This window comes from Poecilia latipinna, unplaced genomic scaffold, assembly GCF_001443285.1.
Source record: "Poecilia latipinna isolate Pla-1442-1.1 unplaced genomic scaffold, P_latipinna-1.0 Scaffold574, whole genome shotgun sequence".
NCBI lineage: Eukaryota > Metazoa > Chordata > Actinopteri > Cyprinodontiformes > Poeciliidae > Poecilia > Poecilia latipinna.
Genome location: NW_015113190.1, coordinates 155787 through 177937, shown reverse-complemented (window position 1 = coordinate 177937; position 22151 = coordinate 155787). Strand labels below are relative to the sequence as shown.

At 38.4% G+C, this 22151-nt stretch overlaps 2 protein-coding genes and 1 long non-coding RNA gene across 29 annotated transcripts in view; 2 read left to right on the top strand and 1 right to left on the bottom strand.

Annotated features, from left to right (window-relative positions):
- The window catches only part of sorbs2a (sorbin and SH3 domain containing 2a), a 76947-nt gene extending 67864 nt beyond the window's left edge, over window positions 1-9083 (top strand). For 25 of the 27 annotated variants that reach the window (XM_015041983.1, XM_015041975.1, XM_015041984.1 and 22 more), the window contains 4 exons: window positions 832-912; window positions 1166-1203; window positions 1707-1813; window positions 3227-4635. In XM_015041983.1, the coding sequence (XP_014897469.1) occupies window positions 832-912; window positions 1166-1203; window positions 1707-1813; window positions 3227-3288 (288 nt within the window). In that variant the 3' untranslated portion in view covers window positions 3289-4635. Of the gene's footprint in view, window positions 1-831; window positions 913-1165; window positions 1204-1706; window positions 1814-3226; window positions 4636-9071 lie in introns of those variants that run through there. The other 2 variants (XM_015041999.1, XR_001426182.1) reach the window with 2 other exon arrangements.
- Window positions 9084-9147: 64 nt separating this feature from the next.
- Window positions 9148-21754, top strand: LOC106953318 (PDZ and LIM domain protein 3). Its single transcript, XM_015042002.1, has 7 exons — window positions 9148-9443; window positions 15842-15993; window positions 16675-16759; window positions 16830-17017; window positions 19162-19289; window positions 20139-20250; window positions 21364-21754. Exons 1-7 carry the CDS (start codon window positions 9351-9353, stop codon window positions 21551-21553), a joined length of 948 nt encoding a protein of 315 aa, XP_014897488.1. The 5' UTR covers window positions 9148-9350; the 3' UTR covers window positions 21554-21754.
- Window positions 12803-14080, bottom strand: LOC106953320 (uncharacterized). Its single transcript, XR_001426183.1, has 2 exons — window positions 13934-14080; window positions 12803-13325 (listed from the first exon to the last, which is right to left on the bottom strand). It is a non-coding gene; the product is annotated as an uncharacterized LOC106953320 (long non-coding RNA).
- Window positions 21755-22151: the final 397 nt, after the last annotated feature.

The following is a 22151-nucleotide window of genomic DNA, read 5'->3' as shown; positions in this document are numbered from 1 at the left end:
TTAAAGCTGTAGTATGTAACTTTTATAAAAAAAATTAAAGACTTTTTTTTTACATATTTGTTAAAACTGTCACCATGTTGTGACACATGTATGAAAAGATTGATCTCCTCTCTGACATACAATCACTGTCTGAAGAAGTGCACTGCTTCTGACAAAAAGCAACCAGTCAGAGCTGTGAGGAGGGTCTTTGTGCTGTCTATCATACTCATGTACTCACTGCTAAATGTGTTAATGGCTGAGAAACCATTTATCCACTGTCATCGGTCGCCATGCTAGCTAGACTTAGCACTCACGACAGGCTCTGCTAGCTGCAGCGTAATAGAGAGTAAGTTTGTGATTGACAGCATTAAGACCCGCCTCCTGGCTCTGATTGGTTGTTTCTAGTTAGCACTGGGAAAAGGCAGAGGAACTCAATTATGTTCACAGATTCTCATACCAAGCTGTCATGACATAGTGACAGTTTCAGCAAATATGTAAAAAAAAAAATATATATATATATATATCAAAGTTATGTACTGCAGCTTTGAATTGAGTGTGTTAGAGTTTCGGGCTGTTGGTTTTATTACGAGATTCTCTACAATTTTTCAATTTTCCTCGATCGAGCTGTAAATACTAACTTGCCTGATGTATTAACCCAAAATAGCAGAAAGAATGCTATAATGTTCCTGCGTGGGTCTGTGAAAGTGGCTTTGATTAGACCGGTTTTTTGTTTACATCAGCATGTCGTTAAGAGTCTCACCCTGCTTGCTCAGCTCATCGTCAAGGTTGCTGACCTCCTCTGTGTTGGAGCTTATAGGTTTGTTGCCTCTGGTCTTTCTGCCCATTAAGCAGGATCCAGTTGTTGGCGGTAAACCCCCACGTAGCCCCATCTTGTCCAGGAGGTCCTATCTGTCGCCAGTTAGAGGTCGAAGGGTAGGGGGACTGTAAACCCACTGCTCTTGTTTCTGTGCAGGAAAGCAACTTAATCACCTCGTTATTTATGACTGATTAAGACTGAGTTTGTCATATTTATGCTGTTTAGTTAAATACAGCGTCAAGGTTTATGTTAAGACTGCAACTTTTAGTATCTGGTTATAAAATGCTTGTTTCATGACTGAAAACTCACAGGATGCACATAAAACCATATTTGAATTTAATTGTGTCTTTCTTTCTCCCTCTAACTCAGCGGTTGGTACAGGATGCACTCCATGGTGGAGGAGACCCGTAAGTACTACTTGGTGTTATTACTACTGTAAATAAATTCAAAATTATCCCATTTTTAAGTTAATCATTTCTCCTATCCATTAAAACTCTTGTTGCCTTGGAAAAGTATTTAACAGAAACAGACTTGAATTTATTTTATTAGGATTTCATGTGATAGACAAACACCAAGTATTTTCAAATTGTACAGCAGAAGTGAAATGAAAACTTTCACATGGTTTTCAACTTCTTTTAATCGCAATTTAATTAAAAATAAAAATAAATCTCACATAAAATCCTAATAAAACTAAATGAAGGTTTGTGGCTGCAGAGTGACAAAATGTGAACATGAACTTCAAGCTATTTTTCTAAGCTAATTTCTGTAGCATCTAAACAGGAAGCTAAGATTAATGTAGAGAATAATAGTAATATATGCTAAAAAATGAAACGGTAGTAACACACATCAGTAGCAGTGGGCTGCATGATGCATCATGTGCTGTGTTTCTGACGTGAGTGTTTAAACACAGGTACCAGGCTCTGTACAACTACATGCCTCGCAACGAGGACGAGCTGGAGCTGAAGGAGGGAGACGTCGTGGACGTCATGGAGAAATGTGACGACGGCTGGTTTGTTGGTATGTTTCAGTGTTGTCTATCAAAACTCACAGCAGCACCTGTGTTCTTAGAAGTTTCATCAGTTTGTAAAAAAAAAACAAAAAAACAAAGGTAATAAAAGGTGTGGTTTCTGAATATGGCAACTAGTGTGCCCCTTTTGTCTTTTGTCCTGGAGATAAATACACAGTGAGTCTCTCAGAACATCTCAGAGGTGAAAGACAAACTGATCAACTCATCATTAGAAAAATTCATGAAAGAATGCAGGAAGGAATTATTAGACAGATATGTGTAGATTTTTTTCAATGTAACAGTCATCTTTATTTACAAAATTTGTCAGAGGATATGAAATAACTTTATACATTTAATTACTAAAGTGGAAGAAAAAGGTCGGGACATTGTCTGTTTTGTCCAGATGTATACTTTACCTTATTGCGTATGTGACCTTTATTATCTACTAATATTCCCCTTGCGTCTGAGAGGTTCACGTGCATCGATTGGCCAGTTGGTGGCACTGTTGCTTTGTAGCATGGAGGTCCTGGATTCAAACCCCAGCCCAGACTGTGTCTGCATGGAGTGTGCTTGTATGTCCCTGTGGTTGTGTGGGCTCTGTTCAGCTGCTTCCCACACTACAAAAACATGACCGCTTTATTACTTGTTTCACATTATATTTCCAATTCCTAATTGCACTTACTGAACAACTTGAAAGACGGTTTGTGAACGTAGTCAACCAGTTGCTTTTGTCAGTTTCAGTTTCTTTATTATTTATTTCACATTGTCTGTTCTGCTCTTAATTGCACTGACTGAACAAATAAAAGTTGTAGCACCTTTGTAACGTGTTTGACCATGTTACAAAGGTATTGGTTTATTTAAATGAGCTGTACTGGTGCAAAGTTATCATATAAATTTGTAATCCAGTATGTTTATGAAAAAAGGAAATGTGTTTAAGTCAGTTCAGCACTGTTTCTCTGTATCGGAAACCTCAGATATTGGTCTGAGAACTCGAGTAAAAATGAATCAAAATTTGTTTAACAAAATATTTGGCACACAATTTACATTATATATAATTTTAAATTGTGTAAAATATTTGTGGCACTAAATGTAGGAAAAGATTTCCAGTTACATTCTCTGCTTAAAAAAGAAAGTGATGGTAGGGTGTGGAGTTGCTGTATTAATGTCCAGAGCATATCACCTCTATGACACCTTTGATCTCCGAGTTGCTTTTGTTGCTTCTGTTTGATAAACTGTTTGCTTTGTGTCAGAAATCCTCCCTGCTTCTCCAAACGGATGCTGCTGTTTCTAACGTTCGCCACTCATGCTTAGCTGATAGAAAAGTATCACATGAGGAGATATGTTAGTGTATGATGTCCCTCCTGCTCCTGCTGCAGCCACTGGTTTCGATCTGACCGCCTCCTTTGGTTGTTTTGTTTATAAAGGGACGTCTCGAAGGAGCAAGCTCTTCGGAACCTTCCCAGGAAACTATGTGAAGCAGCTATAATGATGATTCCAGACTCCACTGTGGCCCCACCCCCTTCTGTGACACGTTCATGGCCGTCAGCAGCACAGCCCCGCCACAGGATGTCAGCAGAGACCTGAGGCTGCAGCAGACTTTGCAGACAGAATCTTAGCTTCAACTAGCCATCTTTAATGAAAGACTTCTACAAGATAATGCTGTTTTTTTAATCTTCTCTTTTTACCCTTATTTTTCTATTATGGACACTCAAAATTTGTGCTCCTTTAATGTTTGACGATGGGAGGAAGGATATCAAAAGACCGCAGAAACACTTTCCTCTCTATTTGAGCCGTTTTAAGGGCAGTCAGAGTACCAGGATCAGCTCCGTAGTTACTGAAATGTTCAACACTTCAGCAGTTTATTTCCATGTTCACTTACTGGAATCCCTGAGAAAATGAAGTGCAGAAAGTGTTAAGAAAGCAGTATTGTGTTAGACTTGTATTTTGGGGATTTTAACAAACATTTCACATTTACTATAGGCTGTGCAAATACCACAGTATCAGTATGTAGGGGTTTAGTTTACCGCCGAGGCTCCCAGCATAAATCACAAAAGATTTTCAAGTTGTTGGTTTTTGTTTTGAACATTTTCCACTATAGCGTTGATGCACTTTAACTTTATCTCCACACAAGCTTGTGTGCTTCCTTTCATTTTCCCCCTTCAGATTTATGACAGCGGCTCCTCAGACTGCAGCACTTCAGGAGGCAGTCGTCTGGAAAATGTTGGCAGGAAGGTTGTTTACCTTTTTAGGTATTTATTAGAAGACGAACTGTTGATCAGATTGTGCTATGAGATGATGAACGTGATATTGTTTTCTTTTTTTTTGTAGAAGACATTTTTTAACATCTGATGTTTAAAGCATGGTTCTTTCATTTTCAAGGACCATTGTGCAGTTGGATTGTTGATGCTGGGTGGAATATAATGAATTGTCACATTTTATTTGAAGATGCAGGATGAGATCACGTATGTGTTGCTGTCAGAGTGAGTAGTAGTATCACTGTTCATGTGTGCATATTATATGGAATATTTGCTATTTTCCATCTTAGCTAAGCTGTCACGTGAAGTGAACACCACTTGTTTGTTTTTGTCGTTTTTCTTATTCCTCATTTATCATTTCACAACAGATGGACACTGACAACAAAAACCATTGTTAAAGCACCTTAAGATATGTTATTCATCGTCGTCCTTCACATCACTCCTCCCCATTCACTTCGCCAGCGGGTGTGAGAACACTTTGTGTTTGTTTGTTGTGTTTTTTGTAAGCCTTTTGTATGAGAGCTGCACTCCAGCCAGCATCCACATGCTTTATAAACTCAGCTGTTTTTCACCCACCATCACATTTGGTTCCTTCTCTTTTTTTCTCATTTCTTTGCCTTTCATCTGTAGGTGTGACGCGTGTGGTTCATTCGATTTGTACTCAGAAGTCAGAATTTCCCTAAAGTCGGAGTCGGGAAATTGAATAGATCGTCAACTGTGGTCAAAATTCTCATGGTTTTCAAGTCAGGTTTATAAAACATAGTCAAAGTTGCTGGAATAAAAAGTTTTCTTGCAATAGTTTGTGCCTCATTAAAAGGGTTCAAGGATTTTTTAAAATCTGAATAAATCTGGAAACAAAACTGCGCATATTAAATATGGAAAAATATCCAGATTTGTTCCTTATTCCAGCATCTGAATAATATAAGAATTTCTAAAACATTAAGGGCTTGTGACATTGACTTATTGGTGGACAATGTCCTTTATCTTTGATTCCCAATGTCATAGCATATGTTTTAGACTGACTTGTTTGTCTTTTTGGTATTTGAATTAGTGATTCAACCAATAGATTAATACACACACAGTCAAAGAAAACAAATGCAGGCTGATGGCTATTTTTAGTTCAGAGACATTTTTGGTGGCAGATCAGCAGTTTAAACTGGATCTGAGCTCTACGTTGGATTGGCTTTAGATTAGAAGTCCTGCTTTAAACCAGAAGCACCACAGTACTGTAAAAACTTTGTCATGAACAAATGAATATAGTTATTCATTATAAATGTATTTCTTGTGATGGCGTTCTTGCTGTCACAGACATCGGAAACTGTGACAACATGATTTGGTGACTGTTTTTTAAGCTATAGTTAGCATCTTAAATTAGTAACCAACAGTTCTTCCAGCTACAAACAGTAATAGAATACGCACCTGAACCTTAATTCTGAGATTTTCAAAAAGCTGCCAATTATTCTGAATCCAGTTCAAAATGACCAAACAGCCACTTGGTTGTAACTAGTTCAACCTTTTTATTGTCAACAGGCAATGTAAGGCTTCCTGAATAAACTGCAAGCATACCTGACATTGCAGTTTAATGTTTATGATCTTCAAACATGTCACTGAGACTAAGAATGTCTAGTTTTTGGTCTTCATTCAGCTGTAACAACTGTAACTTTTATTCCTGCAACCTGTTAGCAGTTAGCTATATTGCATGATGTCTGACTGATCAGCAGTCGAGGGTGAACAAACTCAAAATGAGTCAACATGCACGACTGGCTTTTGTTAGCCTGTTCCTTTAATGTTTGACCCCAAACAACTGCAAGAAAATCATTAGCTTGTGTTGCTAATAGCTAGCACTATAACAATAAGCAAAGAACTGTTTTCTGACAAGAATGTGTTCGACTCCAGTATGTCGCCGTTCACATACCTGACTTCTGAGGCAAATCGAATGCAATTTTAAACAGATGTATTTAAATAGAGTCAAGGAGGTTTTGATGTTCAAGTTCCTGTAGGTTACGCTAAGGTGGGGATTGCTGCCTTATTTATGACTCCCTACTTTAATAGCCATGTACATGTAAACCTCTTCTGTGATGCAAAAAATAATTTATGCGTATGTAGTGTAGAAAACGTAGAAATATGATAGCGTGCTGAGAAGATACAGTCTTCAGTGTTTAGGCCTCCTGTTTACCTTTGATAAGAGCAGAACAGATTTCCACTCCAAACACATTAATTTCTGGTGTTTTCAGATGTAATAAAATATTAAATTGTATATGATGCTTAATTTAAGTATTTCTACAATATTGTAGCACATCTGGATGATTGTTTGAGCTTTAAGTGCTGATAAAATCCAGATGATAGATGACACCATTTTCACCGGTTAGATTGATAGATCAGCTTTTTTGCTGTTTTGCTGACTGAAAAGAAAGCAGAGTATTTAATGAGTACTGATTTATAAAAGCTGACCCTTATAGACACAAATATGATCTGATAAACATTTGCTCAATTTAATACAGTTTTGCATATCTAAAGGTTGTGTTTACCAGTAAACTAAAGAGGAAGCTTTTTTGGTAAGCAAGTTTTAAAAGCCTAGTGCTGTTGCTAGGTGATGTGTTAAAATCCTGTGGTGCAAATTACCTTTGTTTTGTTACTTTGCATCAAAAAGCTGGTGTTATCCTCACACAGTAGCTTGCTGTATCTTGGTCTTTTAGACATGGAGATTAAGCTGGCTAGTGATATTTAACCCCAAATGAATAAAACATTTTTCAAGGCCTAATTTGAGTTTGAGTTATTTTCAGTATTGATCTGATCTTTTTATAACGATCAGGAAAAACTATATTGATGAAACATTTGGAGAAGCTGACTGATAATTAGTTTTAAGCTGGATGTTTAGAGTGAATGTTATGCCGTCATCAGGACGTTTCCTTATCTATGTCACATCTAAGATCCAGATCCTTTATTTTATATATTATGTACATGGTATAATTTAAAGCAGATATATCATGGACAAAAAACAATACACAACAACCCATAACTGCCGTAAGACAAAATTTCTCATTTTCAGGTAGTTAACTATCAAAATAGTTTTAATCTTCTAAATTCAGAAGTTTTATTTCCATAAAATGCTTGACTTGGGTTAAAGGTTATGAGTATGCCTACAGTCATTTTTCATCTGTGCAAATGCTGCAGAGGCAGTACTATCTATTTTCAAGGAACATAATGCCATTCTGTAGCACAATCAGGTAACCATGTTACCTTCAGTTGTAAAAATGTGTCAAATGTGATTTGAAATGTGAATGTGAAATTTTTGACTTTGCGTTTTAACGCCTTGAAATTGGGCCTCTGTCTCCCGCTCTTTTGGACTCGCCCCCTTCAGTTCGTCATGACAACAATGTATCTCCATTAACCTTTCTTATGACTGTTTTACTGAGACGTAGTGCAGAAGAGCAGTTCCACCAGGTGTTTTTCTAGTTACTCCTACCTGGAGGAGCTGAGTGGGGGCGCTGCAGGGAGGGCTGGTCTGTGAGGTGGCAGATTGACTGGTGAGGCCAAGCTTTTCTTCCAGTCCTTAATGGTTGCCATGGGAGATTCAAGGATTTCTCAAATATGCATGAAAGAATCAAATCAACTCTCCAGGTATGTTTTTGGTGAGGTATTAACTTTATAAGACAATGTAAAGCTCCCAAACTTTTATTTTGCATAATACCTCCGTTTAACTTCCTGACTAATGTCTGAAGTGTTGCTTCTGTTCCCACATCATTTTATTCCTCGTGAATCTATTTCATGAATTACACCAGTCCCTCCAATGTAAAACACAGATGCATCATGATGCTGCATCATGATGCTGCCATCTCCATAGTTCACAGTTAGGATGTTATCAGGCTTGTGAGCTTTTCTTTTTTTCCTCCAAATATAACAACAGTCTTTATGACCCAACAATAATATTTTAGTTTTGTCTGTTGGACACAGAAACTGTCCCATTATTTCACTGAACATGACTGCTGGACGTTTCCATCCTGTTCATGTTGGTGTTTAAACATTAATATCCATGTGTATTCCCTATAGAGTCTAGATCCTTATTTTAACTTTGACATTCTCAAATTTCTGGCAATGTTTCCAAATCCAGGACCTTCCAGAGTAAACCTTTGAAAAGCTCAGAAAGATCAAACTGCAGCTCTGCCATCCTCAGGTCAGCCTTCCTGTTATCTGCCTGTCTTGCTCTCTTGCAGTCTGTGTGAACTGTGAGGCGTCTCAACATGCAGTAAACAAATTTCAGCAAAGTTTTGAAACTTGAATAAGTGTGTTATGGTGTGGTGAAGGAGCAAGACAGGGAGGTTAGATTCTTCCACTCTGTGACTTTTATTAATATTCTCATCCAAAGAATTCAAATAAATAAAGCAGTTAGCACCAAAAATATTTTGAAAATATGTTCAGATCTTTGTGCAAATGTTGCATTCTTTAGAAATGTCACGTTGTTTCTTTCACATGGACACGTCTGCAGATCTGAGGTGGATTATTGTTTGTTTACAGGAAAACTTTATGCACAAAAACATTAGTTTTATTAATGATAAAAACATAAACAAATTCATGGAAGATGGTTCTAGTACGGGTTATTGAATACTGCAGGAGGCATTTTTTGAAAACTTGAGTCAACATAAAAAACATAATCTGATAAAAGACAAAAAAAAAGAAATGAAAACAGCTGTTAGTGAACAACCCACATAAAACTGGTTTGTTATTAACGAGGCTGAGAGGCTTCAGGCCCATCCAGATCCAAAGTGAGTGGAATGTTCCTGAGAGGCCTCCAGGACCTCAGAGAGCTTCGCCTTCAGAACCAAATAAGGACCGGAGCAGCCGGAGCCTTCAGAGCAGCAGCGGGCCTGCCAGACCTCCAGCCTCTGTGGATGAAAACGCTGGCAGCCGGCGGCTTCTGATCGAGGCTGGAATACGTCTGCACTGTGTTTACAAGTCACCCTGAAGGGGAAGAGACTGGGTTCAGAACCATAAATAATCAGACAACTGTCTTTAGTGAGGTAAAATTCTGGCTTATGTTGGGAGTGGAGAGGCTGCAAAAATAAAAGGAGAATTAAAGTCCCTAGGCGAGCCTGACTTGTTGCAGACTAAGACTGTGTTCCTAAAATCTGACCGGTGACCTCACTGTGGGGGTGGGCTCACAGTGTCCACTCCCCTCCCTCTGAGTCTCCCCTCAGCATGGTTCATAATCTCCATCACTTTGAAACGTCTCCGCTCTGGAAGCGTGACCGCAGCAGCGTGCTGTGACCCAACAGCTGCCAGATTTTAAAGGGCCATGCCACTCAACGTCGTCCTGGATGGACCCCCTCCCTGGGGGTTTCGGCTGACAGGAGGAAAGGACTTCAACCAGCCGCTGACCATCTCCAGGGTGAGTGATTGGATGTGGTCAGAATGTTCATGTTAGGTGGTAAACATCAGATCAAAGACATTGTCAATCTAAACCTGTGTTTCCTCCTTGGGGGGCCCAGGGCAGGGCGGGCCATGGGTGGGGGTCGGGGGTCGCTCCAGAGGGATCCCAGGTTGGTTTACTGTCAGCATTCTCTTTCCGGGGCGATTCATTCCAGAAACATTCCTGAGTGGCTTGCAGCTTGCACCTGTGCCACAGTGGATGCATGTGGTTTAGATACAAATAGTGGCTGACATCACCGCCTGGCCCGTCCGCATGTCAGGGTCTCTTTAAAAGTGTGGAAGATATTTGTGGAAATAAACTCTGATCTTTAGACGCAATGAAAGCCTGATGGAAAACAGGAAAATGCTGAGTTGTCAACATGCAGCATTCCTGGTAATGCTGGAAACTGAGGAAGGGCAGAAATTTTAATGTTTGTAGATGTTTTGTTACGTTAGTTATACCAACACTGTGCAGTATGTCAACACTACTGAGCAGCTTACCGTCATCTTAAATGGAAATTCTTTGACAAATTAGAAAATAAATCTTCTTTATGGAAAACTGTAACTTTGAAAAAGATTTCCACTGTTTTGCTTTTCTTAATGTTTCAACTCACCAATCGGATTTTCAAATAAGATAAATAAAACCAAAGTAAATGGGAAAAAGCAGTTTTTAATTTGTGTAACTATTTATTACTGAAAAAACAATCCTGTGTTAAAAAATAATTGCCCTCTAAAACCTGTTAACTGCTGATGCCGTCCGTCTCTGTGGCAGCTGCCATCAGCAACGGGACACGAGTCGTTTACATCACTGAGGAGGAATGTTGGCTCTTCAGATCCATTCAGTCACATCAGAAGGTTTTCAAGCATCCATGGCTTTTATAAAGTCCTGATCGAATTATCTCAACTGCATCTAAATCCAGACTTTGACTAGACCCATCCAAGAGAGGTGGACTTCCTGGTGTTCTTGAGGTTTGCTTAAGGTAAAAAAGAAATGTTTAGGATTTCTCCTTTAGGATTTATTTGGTGGACAACAGAATGTGTGGTCTTATCAAATACAGCAGCTGAGCTTCCATTACAAGTGTGCACAAGACTTTGTTGATTAAGCAACTTCAGTGTTTCCATTAAATAAGAAACATAATTAAAGTTACGTGTGGATAAGTTTGTTCACCCGATAAGTCTTTCAGAAACATTCTTCTGATCATATGCTTTGTGTGATGTCAAAAGAAGTGTTTCCATTCCATTACTAATTTGGATTCATCTGAAAAACTGCCTCATCGTAGCGCAAAAAAACATTTTAGTGAAAAACTGTGGCCTGTTTCCATTAAGCAAATGTATTTTTGTAATTCCAATTTGCTCAAATTTACAGTCACTGGAAACACGACTAGTGAGTCATGCAGGTCCTGAAGCAGCAGAGCAGCCCAGACCATCACACTGCTACCACCGTGTTTGAATGTCTCCATGATCTTTTCTCTGAAATGCTGTAAATTTTACAACAGATTTAACAAGACGCAGAACTTCTAACAAGTTCCAAAAACATTTTTTAAAAAGCTAATAAATACTTCATCTTCTAGAATGAAACTAAAGGAAAAACCTAAGAGGAAAAACGAGACAATCTTCAACGGCATATTCAACATTTTTCCATATCTACGGACCACACAGGCAAACCGTCTGAATCAGAGCAGCATCGTCTCCTCTTGTGTTTGGATTAATTTGCGAGGCTAATTCCCCAGAGTTACAGAGGCTAACATGAGAAGAGATGAGTAATCCGAGTCCCTGCCGGGTTAGTGTTCTTCTATATTTAGGGAAAGACCTCAGGAACTAAATAAAAGGGTAGTTCTATGGCTGACTGGACCCAGTGACCTCACACCTGTTGTGTCAGTGGACAGTGGGCTGTGTGTGAGAGCAGTGAAGAGAGAGGAATGAGATGGTTAAGAAACGACAGAGGAGAGGGGAAAGCACGGAGCTCAGATGACACGTTAGAACCGAAGCATCTCATCGAATCTGAAAGCGGATAATTAAAAGTCGTGAAGCGAAGGGATTCTTCCTGCAGCGAACTCTCCAGCTCCCCTCGCTGCCATGTTTGGTCAGGAACATCCTGCTCTGAGGGCCTCCCAGTTGCTGGTGGAAAGTAAACACAAGACGACAAGGATCTTTTTTTTTACCCTAGCTAACTGCAACATCAGAACACACACACACAGACACGTGCAAACACACACAGATCACATTCACAACAAACGCTGGATAACTTTCTCCAACTATGAGAATGTGTGGATGAGAGGGTCGACAGTGGAGGGAAACAGGAACATTTAAAATGTGTCTCAGAGAAAAAGTTGCTGGCAGTTCTGGGAAGCTCATGTCACACATCAGTAACTCGAATAGTGATAATGGAGTTATTATTTGTAAAACTGTGCTTTTAACTTTACTGCATGAACTTTAACGTTCCTTCTTGAGAAGAATTAGTTTAACTTAGAATACTTTCAAAAGGCATACATTTAAAAGGTAAAAAAAAAAAAAAAACATACAGCTCTTTGCTGAAATACTTTTTTCTGCTGGTTGGATTTTATGACCTGTTCTACATTTTAATCCACTGCAGCTCTAAGAGTCACGGCTTGATTTGAACACACAGACGAATTATGACATCTACTCTGGATATTATCTGTATAACAATGAAATAATGAAGTGAAGAAGTAAATGATTCATTTTAATCAGAACAGATAAATCAATGAATTAAAAATAAAAGGAGTTAAATTAGTAGGCTAATCTACATTAGGAACTATGACTGAAAATAAACAGGTTTAATAAAAAAAAAAATGTTTTCATGTTTGAATTTTAACATTTGAATTGTTCAGATGTGAACACAAACTGATGATAGCCAAACGGCAACAAATCTTTGTAGCGACTGTCCATCTGTGTATTTTTAGCCCATGATGTGTGTTTGTTGGGGGTGTTTGGAGTAGTGAATGAACAGCCACAAGCAGTGTAAAGTCTGGATTCACATCCTGTATTTTAGCAGTGTTTAAAAAAAACCTTGGTATGTTATAACTCACTCCATCCCTGTAACCCATGCACACACACACACACACACACACACACACACACACACACACACACACACACATACACACACACACATGCGCGTACACGCACAGCAGTGTAGATGTGATGATGTCATGATCAGCCTTCCTCTCACTGAATATAGTCTGTAAATCACAGGATGTTTTTCATTGTTATTTTTCTGATGGATTTGTTTATTTATGTTTCTTTTCTAACTTTATAAAAGTGAAAATCTAAATCTGGACGACTGAACCCAGTCACTATCACAAAATGAAAACATGCCAGCTGGGTTGTGCTTTTATTAAAAAGACGTTTCACAAAACCAAGCTGTAATGAAATGAAAAAAAAAAAAAATCTATAAAGATCATATCTGAACAGGAATAAAGTTTGCAGGTACTAAATCAGAGGAGGGGTCTGACAGCAGGCCTTCAACAGATCCTCTCTGCACTTTCATCCACCGTTATTTATAGTCAGATGACCAAGTCTTAGTTGAGTGTAGCTCAGCTTGCTACGTCCAGCAACGCATTACGACAGAGAGCGGGGGTCATTCTCCGGGTCGTATCCGTGGGAACGCTTGGCTCAGATCTTCTTTGATGCTGCTCTGGAAATACTTTCTCATCTTCATCACTTCCTGGTTATCAGATTACATATTCCATCTGTGTGCTGTCACAGTGAATGCTTTTGTTGTTGCCGTGACTACGAGTTCCTCTGGTTCCACACGTTAAATCCCAGCAGGGCAATGGAGTTCAGAAACTGGGCCGCTGCCTCTGCAGCATCCTGGTGAGACGCCTCCGCTTTGCTGACTGAACTGAAATGCAGATTGAGGTCATGAATAAATTGTCTTTGCTGTTATTTGTCTGAATAGTTGGGCTCTGTGGTGGAGTCTGGTTTTTGTATTTTGGAGACATATTTAGGCCAGGTGAAACTCAGAGAGAGAAAAGCGTTCTCCCAGAGGGGAACCAGGAGCCCCAGCCATCAACAACAGGGAAAAGTGATGACATGAAACTGATGAAGAACAGACAAAAGGTCTCTCCACCATCTTGAAAGAATTTATGAAGAACAATATGTATGAAGAACAACATAATCAGGAGGATGGACATACAAACCGCTCAAAAAAAGTTCTTTGCTGCTGCAATATGGAAACAAAATCAGCCCAGTACTCACTGTGAGCACAAGGTAGAATATACTATTAACCTAAAACAAATGACTTTGAACAGTGTATGTGGAAAAAAAAAAAAAAAAAAAAACGAAAAAATGAAAAGGAAGCAAAACAATAACATTCCTGCCTCAAAACAAAATCACAACAGCTGACAGGAACAGGAGCGCCACTGAGATCAGAACCCAACATGGACCGGGAGGTTCTGATGTGTTCTGAAAGCGTCTGGGATTATGAGACAAGACAAAAATGATCATAACCTTCACTTCAAAAGATGAACCTGAAAGGTGTTTTCATTTCACCTCCTCTCTATGTCATCCTGTTTACAGCAGGAAGGTATCAGATTTCAGTCCATAAAGTTTTCATCAGGTTTTCTGTGACAGATCAAAACATGGCAGTAAAGAAAAGATGAATTTGAAGGAAAATTTTTATATGAATGTTTCTGAACCTCAATTCGAAAATGTTTGCTTCTGATTGGATTTAGGCTTTTACTTTGACTAGGCCACTCTCATATTTGAATGCGCTTCGCTCAAAATCCTGTTTTTTTTTTTTATTTTATTTTTTTTTTATCTCTATCCCATTTTTGTCCAGGATGGTTCTATATCTTACTCTGTCCACACTGACCAGATGCTCTGTCTCTCCTCACAGCATAATGCTGCCACCACCACCATGTTTAACAGGAGCTGTGTTTCCATTACAAATGTGCACAAAACTTTGTCTGTATTCCTCTAATGTTGGAAAAAATACAACACAATTTTGCAATTGCAGTGTTTCCATTAAATAATAAATGCAATTAGAATTACACATGAATAAATTTGTTCACATAAAGTTATTGAAAACATGCAGAGCCATCATCCTCCTAAAACTTCCTGTCATATTTATGCAGATAAACTTTTTTGGGGGGACGGGGAGAGAGGGAGGGTGTGTACAACATTAAAACCTCTGATACGAATAAGACACAAAGCAAAAAGAAATTCTGATTTTGCTCCCAGGAACTCCTTCTGCTTTCCTCAATCAGACTGAAAACGTTCAGAGGTCACAGTTTTCTCATGACCCCTCCAACTTGTGACAGTCGCCACTTTTCTGAATGTCGTGGATTCTGTGTTTTTGTTTGCAGTTGAAGCTTCAAATAGACTAGATTATTTGTTCTTGTTGGGTTTTATTGATATTGATTGAAATGGATAAACTAAATAATCAGAAGATGAAGATTAGGTTTAAAAGTTCTGCTTCCTTAGAATACAGACTGCAGATAAGACAAAGTATAGTAATATAAATAGAGTTTTTAAGGATTTATTGTTAGTTCTCTAAAACCACTGACTTAATAATCTACAGTAAATAACTGTATTTATTGTTAGATCTGCATTTCCTGAATCACTTGAATGCCTTGTTCTGCAGAATAGTTAGAAAGAAATGTTTATTTATTAAGTATTAATTCTGCTGATCTAACAGAAAATCATAATATCTGCTCTATATGCTGAAGTGATGCTTGATTATTTTATTTTGATTGTGAGATTCTTATAAATAATAGAAATAAGTAAATAAATACATAAATAAGCCAAACCACACACTCATACTCACACACAACATAGGAGACTAAGACTGAAAGTAATATATGAATCTTATAAACATGTTTCTTCTGCTAGAAGTAATATTAATGTTTCAGAGACCTGACGTCATCTTCTACAGAGCTAAAGGTTAGCATGATAGTAATGAGGTCATCACTAAAGATAAATCCTCAAAATAGCCAAACTAATGTACAAAAGGTTGTTCCACGACTATAAATAGGGTTTGATTCTGTAATGTAATGTTTGATCCAGTAAATAATTTTTCAACTGATTATTTAGAAGAGTTATAACCTTTGACCTGACACTTTTGATGTAAAACATTAACAACAGCAGATTTCTTGTCCAAATGGAAACTTCTTTTACATTGTTATGTTTATTTTTGAATCTGATTTCTTATCAGAAACAATCTTCCTGGTTGAATTAATTCATTTAACCAATGATATAACAGAACATCTGCACTATTGTAGAGCAAATTTTCTTCTGACACTGGAAGGCAGCCGGTCCCACCATGCTGTTTGCTCAACATCTAGATTGGACGCAATGAATGAAAAATAAGGTGAAATATAAATTCTACCTGTTTGTCTTCTTCTTCTTCACATCCAGATCACTCCCGGCAGTAAAGCATCCGGGGCCAACTTATGTGCTGGGGACATCATCCTGGCCATCGAGGGGGCCCCGGCTGCAGACATGCTGCACTGTGAGGCCCAGAGCAAAATCAAGGAGTGTTTCAACCAGCTCTGCCTCACTGTGGAGAGGTGAGCACCATGAACACACACATACATTGCACACACACTAACAGTTTGTCTTTACTGACTTTGTATTGAACCCCAAGAATGACTTTTGTTGATGAGGCCATAAAAATAAACTGAACTGAGTCTGGAAATATTGTTAACTAGGAATCTGTCCAGGATGTTACCTGCATCCAGTAGTTATATCTGTACATCAGTGTATATGCTGAAACTCTCTTAGTTAAATTTGATGTAATGGATTTGTCAGCTGTTGCTGCAGCAAAAGTTCCATGTTCCATAAGGATTTATTTATAGTTTGTGGTAATGTCTTCTACATTTCTTCATTAAAGTGTAAAAATGTTCAGCTCCCAATAGAATGTGTTTAAAGTGTCTTTCAAAGGTTCAAAGACGTTGGGCTCTGACAGTTTATTAAAACTTGTCAAAAACATGCCTGGAAAGTTGCTTCTATTCTTTCATACATGTTTGAGAAATCTTTTAATCTCCATGGCAACCATTCAGCTGTGCAAAACCCCTGGGTGGACCAAGCTTCGCCTTCAAGACACAGCTCCTCCCACTCAGCTCCTAGTATAGACTAGTATGTAGCATAGTTACTTAATTATGCTATAAATGGCATATGTGCCTGGAAAATAGATAATATTGCCTATTTAAAACATGTGTACTCTAAGGAGATCTGTGTGTAATTACCAGGAACGAATCAAGGCTGTGGTCCCCGCGAGTGGTGGAGGATGGAAGAGCTCATCCGTTTAAACTCAACCTGCAATCAGAACAGCAGGTGTGTGAGAAATATTATTTCAGTGCAACAAAAGGAAAAGTCCGGCTTTAAACAGTTTTCCTTCCTGCAGGAATACAAGCCGATCGGTACTGCTCACAACCGGAAAGCTCAGCCGTTTGTGGCAGCAGCAAACATCGACGACAAGCGGCAGGTGGTCAGCACGTCCTACAACACTCCCATCGGCCTGTACTCCTCCGGCAACATCCAAGACGCCATGCAGGGCCAGATCCGAGGCCTGGTGCTACCCAAGCCCGAGAGGTGCTCACAGATCACAAATCATTTTCAACAGCCATTGGAGACAGTAATAATAATAATAATGATAAAAATAATTAAAAACGTTGCAGTAGTTCCACCAAAAATCTCAGAAAAACTCACAAGTGGAAAATTTTCAACTTTTGAAACTCAGAAATTTCCCATTATTTTCTATAAAAAGACTTTTTAGCAGAAACAAAGGCCTTAATACGCTGTAGTAAGAAACTGATGAGTCGAATAAAATTCCTCATTATTTATTTCCACAGACTAAAAACTCCTTTTAATTATTGATTTAGCTCAACGTGTTATTTAATTAATCAACAACAAAATAAAATGTCATAACAGTAAAGTTGGTGCCCGCCATCAGGCAGCACATTCAGGATCATAACGTGCCAAGTGGGAGTCTGATCTTCTCATCCTGACCTGTCTCAGGTTAGAAGTGAAGCGTCTGCATGCTGCTCTTCTCAGATCTCATCCAGGATCACTTTAATACATTCTTCATTCTTTTTTAGTTTAGGGTTTAGGGTTTTTTTAGTTCCACATTCCTGGTCATTATTCTTTTGATTGACCCTTGACCTGCCACTGAGGCTGAGCTTTCTGATAGTGGGAAATAGAACTATTTTTAACTCCAGGATATCTTGGTAGTCTTTGGACGTCAGTCTGCCTCGAACAGATCCAAGTTTTTCCATCCCAGATGCAGCAAAGCAGAACCAAAATAAAAACTTCAAATCTAAACAAAAACTCGTCCTCTCTTCTACAGAGGGAAAAAAATCATGGAGCTGACGTAAGAGACCAAAATGCTGTGGTTTTATCTCATCGGTTTAAAGGACATTGTTCCAGGAACTTTGGAGTGTCAGTGTACATTTTGTTAAATTCCAGGGTTTTTTTCTGTCAGTAGCATTTCACTCCTGGGTTTGGGTTTTATGGTTGAAGATGTTTGAAGGCGGTACATTAAAAAAGAGACAAACCTTCACTGTGGAGTTCAGCTGCAGCTGAATCCTCTTTGCTTTCACATCCTGGGAGCTTAGCTTCATGATACTCTAAGAAGAAATTATATTAGCATATTATCACATATTTTTAATTGCATGTCTGAGGTTATCGAAAGTGTTTGAACCTCATCTTGTAAGATTTTGGAAACAGCACTGATGTTGAAAAGAATCCAGAATTCATTCCTTCTGTTTAAGACCTCAAAGTTTAGTGCTCAGTTCAGTTTCTATCACCCTTTAAAATTCTACATCTTAGAGTTTCAAAGCAGAGGAGCTGCTGCTCTCTGATTTTAATAGTGATTAATAAGCAAATAAAATAGCCAAAGTGAAAATAACTCATTTTTAAAAATGTGGACATAACTGCAGACTGGGCTTCAGTTTAGACTCTATCTTTAGAAAGTCATAAAATGACTCCGAATGAATTCTTTGAAGTTAGGCCAAAGCTGTGTAGAACTGAGTTATTGTCTATTGTTTCAGTGTTAAAACTCCTCTGCTTTGGTGCCACCTAGAGGACAAACTTTCCATTCCCATAACTTGAATAAAACAAAAAAAGAAAAATACTTTATAAACCAAGTTTATAGTTTGTTGTTTGGTTTCATAATCCATCCATCCATCCATCCATCCATCCATCCATCCATCCATCCATCCATCCATCCATCCATCCATCCATCCATCCATCCATCCCCTCTACCTCTAGGACTAAGTCTGGTTAGTTGTATCAAACATGATGGATCATAATCCTCTCTTATAACATTAATATTGTTGTCATTCAGATGTACTATATTAGTCCTCCATTATTACCCACATTGTAATACAGATTGTATCTGGTCATTTAGAATGCAGTAAGTAACTGTGAGAACAGCAGATAGTAAAGAGTAGTTTAACATTTCCGTGTCACATCTTCACATGGATAATAGTGCATTCCTTTGTACTAGCAGCCTATTAGAGGCATTGAAAACCAATTAAAGATGTAATATAATATTACAATATGTAATATAATATTTTAAATCTGCTCCATACAGCAAGTCAAACATGTATTAACTGACTAAATAATGTTCTATGTGTCCAATTCAACACATCCTCAGTATTTGATTGAAGACTCTATATTGGGGTCTAAATCTCTGTCTCTGAATGCCCTCAAATGTCTCTGAATGTCCTGCTCAGTCCCAGGACTCTGACCAGCATCGAGGAATCTGATGTGTACCGGATGCTGCAGAGAGACCAGGACGACCCCCAGGAGCCTCGGCAATCCGGTTCATTTAAAGCCCTGCAGGAGTTTATTGACAGCGATGGTGAGATGATGCATTTCCTTGAAAAATCAGCAACATTTTTTTTTCATTTGGAAGCTTTAGCATATAATAAGTTTCCTCAATGTATTTTATTCAGTTTATTGTTTATTATTGATTAGTTTGCTTTACAAGATCAGATCCAGGATCAGCTTTATTCACCACTTTGGTGCATAAAGATTATGACTTCAGTTCCACTTCGCTCTCAATAGAGCGAAGTGGAACATATAAATATATATGAAAGGCAAAATAAGATATCATTTTTGTTTTGAAGATGATTATGTGTAACCGCCACACCACCATGCTGTCAGACACCACAGCTGAGAGGAACTGGACCGAGTCATATTATAAACACTGTGTGAACTTTATAATATGCTAGACTTATTTTTGTCTTTTGATCATTTTGTTGGATGTTTGTGGAAACCAGTTTACATGTAATAAACAGCTTTATTAACAAGTTTTGGAAGGAGTAGTTCTGGGTTTTGCTGCTCAGAACACCAACCATCTGAACCACAGACAGCCAAACAATCCGTCACCAAGATACACTCTAATGTGTTCCCCTTATTAATCAAGTGCTGTGCTCTTAAAGTTGGATATTTTGTCAATACAAAAGCACTTCCCTGCACGTTTCCTTGGTTGCACAGAAAAATACAGTCCTGGTTGAACTTAAGTATGAAAGTGCTTCAAGCCCCCAAAGGAGGCATCAAATGGGACTGAAGGGGTCGTTGTGAGTCCCTGGTCCTCGATGCTTCTGTAGTGTGTGCTTTAAGTGTTTTTTTTTTTTTTTTTTAATTCATGTGATCGGATCACAAGAGCTTGTTTTTTTATTGAGAGGATTTTGTGTCATGCGTCCAGGCACTCGACCCATTGTGACTCGCACAGTGAAAGCCCCCACAACTAAACCCACTGCGCCTTCAGGAAACCTGCAGAAGCTGCCTGTCTGTGATAAGTGTGGGAATGGCATTGTGTGAGTACAAAGAGAGCAGATCATCTGTGGTTTTCATTAAGATCCGACTGACAACACGAGCAAAAAGAATCAGCTGAATGTCCAGCCGGCTGGGATAGAGAGGAGCTTACACACACTTTTAATGGGATATTTGATTAATTGTTTTAAATTTACCAAGTATTTGATTAACAGAGTCAGGTTTATTGTCAAAATCTGCTACTTGTTCAGGACGTACACAAAAAGACCCGTGGAGCAATAAGCAGCCAAATAAAAATGAACATTAAACATGAAAAAGAGATATGGATGTCCTACTAATTTCTGTAGTGAGGCATCAGGAATGTATTTAGAGGGAAAGCTGCTTTGTGCACATCCATGTCCATTACAGCCAGGGCAAACTCCTTGGGATTTTTAGTTAACATGGCACTTTCACTGCAAGTTTTCTGGAAAAAAATACCATCTGCTGAAAGCTGAGTTTATTGTTGGCACAGGAAATGAAAAAACAAAAGGATGGCTGGGGGGGGAATGGTTTCCTTCACTGCTGGCTTTCTGAAAAATTTGCTGCAAATTCTTCTTTTTGTCTTTTTTTTCTTTATTGGTGCCTCATCTATCAGTTCATCTGAATATTTTAAACAAGTAAAATAATAAAATATTTTGAAATTTTCATTTCATTGACTACTGAAGTACATCAGCTCTCTTGCCCAGGGAGAGGAATATCAGGTGCGATTGCTCCAGGCAGTGACAGGTCAGATGTGACAGGAACACAAAACAATAGCACAAAATATGAAAAGTGTAAAGTTTTAGAAAGGAAAAAAGATAAACAAACATTTACAGAAAAGATACCGAGTGACTGAAACAACAAAGAAGAATCCTTGAAAAATAATTCTTGAATGATGTTTGCACCGCAAAACAGAAAAACTCGTATTTTGGTTTAATAAAAACCTTTTCATCCTATTAAAATCTCATCTGTGAAATGTTATTTTAAGTGGTTTGTATTATCTTATTGCTAAGTAAATCTGCTTAATTAGTCAGCTGAAGGGCTTAAAAGTGCAAGCATCAAAATTCTAACTTCTGTGAAGCTATGATATATTTTCATAACCTCCTCTAACCTCCTCTTCTCCATTTTTGATGCTGCAGTGGGACAGTGGTTAAAGCCAGAGACAAGTATCACCACCCTGGCTGCTTTGTGTGTGCTGACTGTGACGTCAACCTGAAACAGAAGGGCTATTTCTTCGTTGAGAGCCAGCTGTACTGTGAGATTCACGCCCGAGCCAGAATGAGACCACCAGAAGGCCACGATCTGGTCACCACATTTCCCTCTTCCTAGATCTCTCCCCTCACAAATGCCTCCTCTCAGGTCCTACATCGGTTTTAGTTTTCTTCTGCACTTTGTTTATGTTTGTGCAAAAATAACCGGAGCTGTGTGAAACCTTTTGATCAGTAAACCAGATTTTGCAGCTGACAACTGAACACTGTGTGGTGGTCATCACTGTAAATCCCACTATAAACCCTTTTTTTTAAATCTTCTGGTAAAGAGTTTTGTTTGTTCTCTAAAGGGAATCTGTGTCTCATAGCGTCTACGTTGACACATTTAGAAACAAAGCAAAGAATAATGCAATAAAGCCAGGTTTCAAAGCTGTCAAACTATCCTGCAAACTGTAAAAAAAATAAATTCATTAAATTCATATTTAAAGTGATTGTACGTAATTTACAAAGTTTTACGCTGTAAACCAAGGGGAAAAGACTAACATAGAAGTAGGAAATAAATCCAAAGGCACAGAGAATAAAATACAAGAATAAACAAAGGAGCTAAATACAAAACTGAACTGTAACACTTTGTCTGAAGGGGTGTGCATAAGACTGACACGACACTGTCATAAACATGACATAACACTTGTTATGAACACCAAAGAATATTCATGAAC

Coding starts and splice junctions, on each gene's coding strand:
- LOC106953318 (XM_015042002.1), top strand. CDS start 9,351: ATGCCACTCAACGTCGTCCTGGATGGACCCCCTCCCTGGGGGTTTCGG. Junction 9,444..15,841: donor AGCCGCTGACCATCTCCAGG/GTGAGTGATTGG, acceptor CTTCACATCCAG/ATCACTCCCGGCAGTAAAGC. Junction 20,251..21,363: donor AAGTGTGGGAATGGCATTGT/GTGAGTACAAAG, acceptor TTGATGCTGCAG/TGGGACAGTGGTTAAAGCCA.